Raw genomic sequence first — 6,000 nt, 5'->3', positions numbered from 1 at the left:
CCCCTGCCCACCTCCCCGCGCCGCGCAGCTCCCCAGCCCGCAGCCCCTTGCCTCTGCCAGCGCTGCCTTGCTGCGCCCAGTCTCCCTTTCCGCAGAAAGGGAAACCCAACCTCTCCCCGCACCAAGGTGCACCTCTTTTTTTTTTTTTTTTTTTTTGAGGGGGGAAAAAAATTTTAAAAAATAAAAAAAAATGGACCCACATTTTAAACAAAGTGAGCAGCAGCTTCTGGAATGTGCCCGAGAAGACAGCCCAGGCGGCGGCGGGGAGGGAGGTTTTTTTGCTTCTGCCTTGCCCCCGCTCCCGCCGGCCCGGTCCCAGCCGCAGACCCCCCTGCCGCGGTGCGGCCCCGCCGCCGCCCGCCCAGGCACCGCCTCCGCGGCGGAGCCCGCGCCCGTGCGCGCCGCCGTGCCGAGCCCCCGCCGTGCCCGGCGCTGCCGCCCGCCGGCCCGCGGCCCCCCGCAGCACGGTCTCCGACTCGGGGAAATGGCGAAATAGTCGGAATTCAGGGAGGAGGGGGGCAATCCAGCGAGCTATGGTACCTCCTCACAGCTGAGGTGGTGGTAGGTGGCTGCAGGCAGCGGCTCGGAGCTTGACCTCGATTTGTTTTTGGGACTGCAGGCAGGAGTGGCAAATCCGATGAGCTGAAAAAAAAAAAAAAAAAAAGCAGGAGGATTTGGGGGTAAGTAAGAGATAGCCCCAAAACTGACACTGTTGGGGGTTTTTTTGGTTGGGTTTTTTTTTTTTTTCGGGGGGTAATCTATGCAGAAGTATTGTGGATTGGGGGATGCAGTTAGATACGCGTTGCAGCGCGAGTACTTCGCTAACTCTTGGCTGTATCGTCTTGTTGCCCTTCCCATCACCAAAACCACGAGAAGTTTGGGTTTGTTTTTCTTTTCCTTCTTGTTTAAATAAGTTTTAAAATACTGGCATTCTTCGCGAAGCCGACCGGCGATACACGCGAGCCCCCGCTGCTTGTACGCTCCCGAGTTCTGCAGTTCAGATCCGGGGGGGGGGACGGACGGACGGACGACACGACCGCCAATGTAACAGAGCCCCCCGCTCCCCCTCCCGGGGTGCTCATCGCGCTGCTGTGCCGGGGGGCGGCGGCGGGGCCATCCCGGCCGGGGAAGGGCAGCTCGGTGCGCGGGGCAAGAACGACCCCTGCAGTCACCGGGCGGGAACCGCCGCGGCTCGCCGGGGACTGCGGAACCCCGGCAGAGCCGGGGCAGCCGGCTGCTACGTGCTCCGCGCCGCCGAGGTGCGGGGCGGGGGCGGCGGGGGGGGGGGGGATGCGTTGCAGCGGGTATTAATCTCTTTCCGCTCGTTTTGTAGCAGCAGGAGAGGAGCCCCCGCCCGCCCTCCGCCGCCTCCCTGCCCCCGGCATGCTGGCACTGCCCCGCTGAGACGTGCAGAGTTTGGGGTTAACTTGCACCCGGCCGCCCTGGAATAGACTCTCCGGACCGGATCAGTGGGGGTTTGTTGTCTATGTCTTGTTGGGAAATCTGGTGGATTTTTTTCTCACTCGTGGAGGAAGAGCCTGGTGCTGGCAGTTGGCTTCGTGGTCTTTTTTGGAGGGCGAAGGAAGGGAAGGGATCTCGCTTGAGCTGTGCAGAGAGAGAGCTCGGACATGTGTTGTCAGCACATCTGGGGAATACAGGCTGCAAGTCCGAAAGGAAATTTGCTGGGATCGTTCAAACTGCGATATTGATCTTTGTTATTTTTTTTCGCCGAGGGATGCACTTGGCATGAGAATCGGAGGATGGAAATTGTTTGGGAGGTGCTTTTTCTTCTGCAAGCGAATTTCATCGTCTGCATTTCAGGTACGCAGCTAGCACAGAAAGGGCGGGGGGGGGGGGGGGGGGGGAATACCATACAGGGTTGCCAGGCTTCCTCTTAATAAGGGGCAAGAGAGGTATAGTTAAACCCAAATCAAAATAGTAGTTGAAAAATACATGAACTATGTATTGTGAGTGGGTCGTGACAGAATCAACAAACATCAATCCCCCCCCCCCTTAATTCTAATACCTGTGTAATAATTATGATACCTTAGCTGCAATAAATAACCACAGTGTGCTGATTAGGCAGATGCTTAAAATCCCTAATGTACCCGATTGTGATAATTAATTGCAACATTGCAATAATCCCAGAATTTCACAGCTTCTGAAGTCCTTAAACTCAGCTGATCCACAGATCTTAAAAGGTTTGCGGTTCATTGGCGGAGTTGTCATGTTCTGGTGCCACAGTTCAGGGTCTGCAAAGGGAGGAATAACACGGAAGAATGTGCCTCTGCTTTTAAAAGAAGCTTTACTGTGGTCGTGCTCTGAAAATGAAATTTTTTTTTTAAAAAAAGCCCCATTCAAAGAACTCTTTGGTGGCTGGGATTCCAGCTTTAGGCTTCTCACTTTAAGCTTGCAAAGATCTCTCCAGTATGTAGAAGTCGGGTAATTTCAGTTGTCACCAGAGCTTGTCCAATTAATGAATAGGCACGGCTGGGTGTCTAGCGTAAAGGATTGGAACAATTTATTCTTGGGGAAAACACTCCCTTCTACTGCAGAAGCCCTGGCTGCCTTGTTAATTTGTCATGTCAGTCATGCTGGAATAATTATGTTGCAGGAGGCAGGAATGGGGAGGTGGCCAGTTTTCTAGTTTGGGACACTTCAGGGAGCCCCATGGGGATCCAGGCTCCTGTGTCGCCTGCTGTTCCACTTCTCCGCAGGCTGCTTCTGCCCTCAAGTCGTTGCGTAAGTCCGGAAATGGGAACGAAGGCAGCGCGGGCAAGGCACTGCCGGGGGGAGGTGGGGGGTCCCGGGGGACATCTCAGTGTCCAGCCTGGAGGTGCTTAGGGAGAGGGAGCTCCACAGCTCCGTTGGGACCACGCAGAGATGGGCCTGGGCCATCTCCCAGCCGCAGCCCCCAGCCAGCAGCACCTGCAGCATCTCACCCGGCAGTGCCTGCCCCCACTGAGCCTCTGCAGCACTTCGGACTGAGCCACCCGTATGGCCCTTGGACTGGTGACACTTACACTAACATTTGGGGTGGCAGCATCTATGTTCATTTGTATTGCCTGCTCCATCCACAGAACTTTTTTATTTCTGAGCAAATAGTGTTGCTATCGGCCCACGGGGTACATCACCCTTCTTTTATCCCTACGGACTGGCACCATCTGCTACCAGGCACCTGGGTGACACTGGCAGCACCCCAGGCTGACCTCCCGCTTGTGCCCATTGGTACCATCAGAATAATTCACTCTCTCACTCATTACAACAGCAAAACCTGCTGCCTCTTGTCAGTTAAATCTCACACTTATCTATTTAGCTCAGTGTGACATGCCACCTGTCCAGTTCTCTTCAAATTAGGCACTTCTTAATGTGCCACAGTGAGAATGGAAAGATGAAGCTCATCGCTTTCTTGGCCATTCTGACAGTAATATCCTGAGACAGAAAGAAGCTTTCCCATTCTGTGCAGGTCCTTATGCCATGCATTTAGCTGCCAGTGTTTCCTTATCTCCCCCCCTCCCTTTCCTCATTTTCAGACATGGGAACCCAGGCTTCTGAAACCAGTAGTGGGATCAGTCCTGCAGGGGCTCTCATTCTCCATCTCCCTCTATCACAAAGAACGGACTGATATCTCTCTCTGTTTTCTTTTTCTCTTTTTTTGTTCTTTTTTTTGGGAATAAAGTGAATAAGTGAATGGTGGGATGCTTTTGCTGCATGGTTAAAGCTGTGGTTTAAAATAACTAATTTTAACTGCATAGAGGATGTGTGTGCATGCTTTAGCCTTTTTTTTTTCCTCCTAGGGATTTTTATTTTTTTTCAGGAATCCTTAGAATTTCTCATCTTGGCAAAAAGGATTAAGATCTGTAGATACCTGCTTGGCACTAATGCTATGTATCTTTCCTCTGTCATCCTTCTTACACTGTATTTTGTAGCATATTATCTAGCTGGGATGTCTGGATAACAGTGTAAGTAAAGAGAAGGTGCAATGAAGCCTGTTAAGGTTTGCCTCAACACTGGATTCCAGAAACTGTATTTTTAGCACTTCATCGCTGGTCATTCATACAACAGGTTACTTAAAAAATCCACTAGTTGAGCACACTGTTCCAAATTACAGGAATGTGAATTAAGGAGCGGGGTAGTATTATATTTTTCTTTTTTTTTTTCTTAAGTCAGTTGTTTCAGCAATGAAGATACAAGACTGGTCTTCCGTGCATGGATCTTTCCTGAACATTAGCAAACCCTTGATTCAGTGTCTATTTAAACCTGTGATGGCCCTCCTACTGATGCTGGTGGTTATTTGGATTAGGGCCTATTAAGGGCTGCTGTTCGAAGGGATGATGTCAGTCACTGAATTGAATAGACTAATAAGTTAGTTTATCATTATTAGTAAACTTATTTATTAAACATAGGTTCAATGTTATGTCACATTATCTTTTGCTGTGTATTTACATGACATTTAAACTGAATGTAGCACTTATGCTTTATTTCTTAAAATAAATAATGAAGTTATACAATTGGCTTTCTGCTGTCTCTCACATGCATGAATTTTTGTGAGACTTAGTATATGGAAAGTAATTTAATCTATTAAAAAGAGGCATATATATTTTCAAAATATTTTATACCTAACGTATTTTTTATAAGCCTGTGTCACCTGTGTGTGATAGATTGCTTGGCTTGGAAGAAATCATGCTGAGATTTAGGAATATATATTCTTTTTATTACTGGGAAATTATTGGGAAATAAACAGAATATTTTTGTTTTCTTGGCATACTGAATTAAGGCTTTTGCTGTTTGAATTTGCTTGTTTGAAAGGAGAATCTAGTTTCTTTGTGCAGATGCAAATGAGAAATAAGAACAGATTGAGGGACCACGAAAACAATTTCTATCCTTTAGAAAGGAATGAAAGCTATTTCTTCCCTTCAAAGTCATGATGCATATTTATTTCTTTGAGTTGTATCTCTGAGGAAAAATAGTCATGATTTGTGTTATAACTTTTAAGGTTTAGTTCCTTTTAATGATACTACAGCATAGAAGGAACACAGAGTAGTGGAAGAGATGTCCTGTAGATAGAATGCTGAAATGAGACCTCTCTGGTGGTTGTGCCTTTGAAGATGCAGATAATCATGGTGTGGGAATGATACTGTTTATATAGAAAGAGGGTAGTAGTTGTTGGTATGATGTCCAAAATTTCCTTCTTGGGTAAAATTACCACCAGAGATTAATTGACATCAGTGTTCTCAGGTGGGATGTTGCTGATCCCATAATGGCTGCCACCTTTGCTTGCATAGTCATTTGTATAAACAGTGAGCAGTTTTTCTGTGATTCTACATATTAACAATCAATTTTAAGAAAAAAACCAGGATGCTGTTTTCAAACCCTTGCAGGATGCTTCATTTAAATAAGAAAATGCTACTATTGTGGACATTGATTAAGAACGTTTCTATATGGCATGTTAGCTAAGACATTGACTAAGAAGGTAACTATGATATTAATCCATCAACAGAATGATTTATAAAACCTGCATGTTCAACATCTTTGTGGCTTTCTGTGAACTGATACGTTGCCTCTTACTGTTTTGGCTTGCGGGAACTAATATGGATGAAATTCATGCAATCCCTACAGCTCTCTTATTATTTGGAAGTATTTTAATCCTTTGCCGTCATCCTCAAGTCACGCAGGGGCAGATCCCTTCTATGATGTAACTTCTTTGGCCTGTTAGTCAGCACACAGGGATCATAAATCATGTATTATGAACAACGAAGATGGTATAAAAAGAATCCTGTCTATCAAGGAGTTCCACTGTGTATTGAACATCTGATGTAGCATCTCCTGGCATTGAGGACTAGGGGTGTATCTGGAGGAGAATTGCACTTCATTTTCTGTCTTGCTGCTTCTGCAGTCTCTGAGCTCTTATTACCTGACATAACACAGAGTTGTCCTGCAGGAACTCTAAATTATGCCAGGGCTTGAATTATCTGTTGAATGATGATCTGTAAGGTCCGA

General features: G+C 47.1%; 1 protein-coding gene across 5 annotated transcripts in view; it reads left to right on the top strand.

Moving 5' to 3' along the window:
- Positions 1 to 416: 416 nt before the first annotated feature.
- Positions 417 to 6,000, top strand: part of CA10 (carbonic anhydrase 10) — a 207,187-nt gene continuing 201,603 nt past the window's right edge. Inside the window, exons 1-3 of one of the 5 annotated variants that reach the window (XM_074889399.1) lie at positions 417 to 680; positions 1,334 to 1,475; positions 1,734 to 1,821. In XM_074889399.1, coding sequence (XP_074745500.1) covers positions 1,761 to 1,821 — 61 coding nt within the window. In that variant the 5' untranslated portion in view covers positions 417 to 680; positions 1,334 to 1,475; positions 1,734 to 1,760. Of the gene's footprint in view, positions 681 to 1,161; positions 1,260 to 1,333; positions 1,822 to 6,000 lie in introns of those variants that run through there. The other 4 variants (XM_074889396.1, XM_074889400.1, XM_074889398.1 and 1 more) reach the window with 4 other exon arrangements.

Source organism: Strix uralensis, chromosome 19 (assembly GCF_047716275.1).
Source record: "Strix uralensis isolate ZFMK-TIS-50842 chromosome 19, bStrUra1, whole genome shotgun sequence".
NCBI classification, from domain to species: domain Eukaryota; kingdom Metazoa; phylum Chordata; class Aves; order Strigiformes; family Strigidae; genus Strix; species Strix uralensis.
The sequence above is the reverse complement of the archived record's forward strand: the minus strand, read 5'-3'. Positions and strand labels throughout refer to the sequence as shown.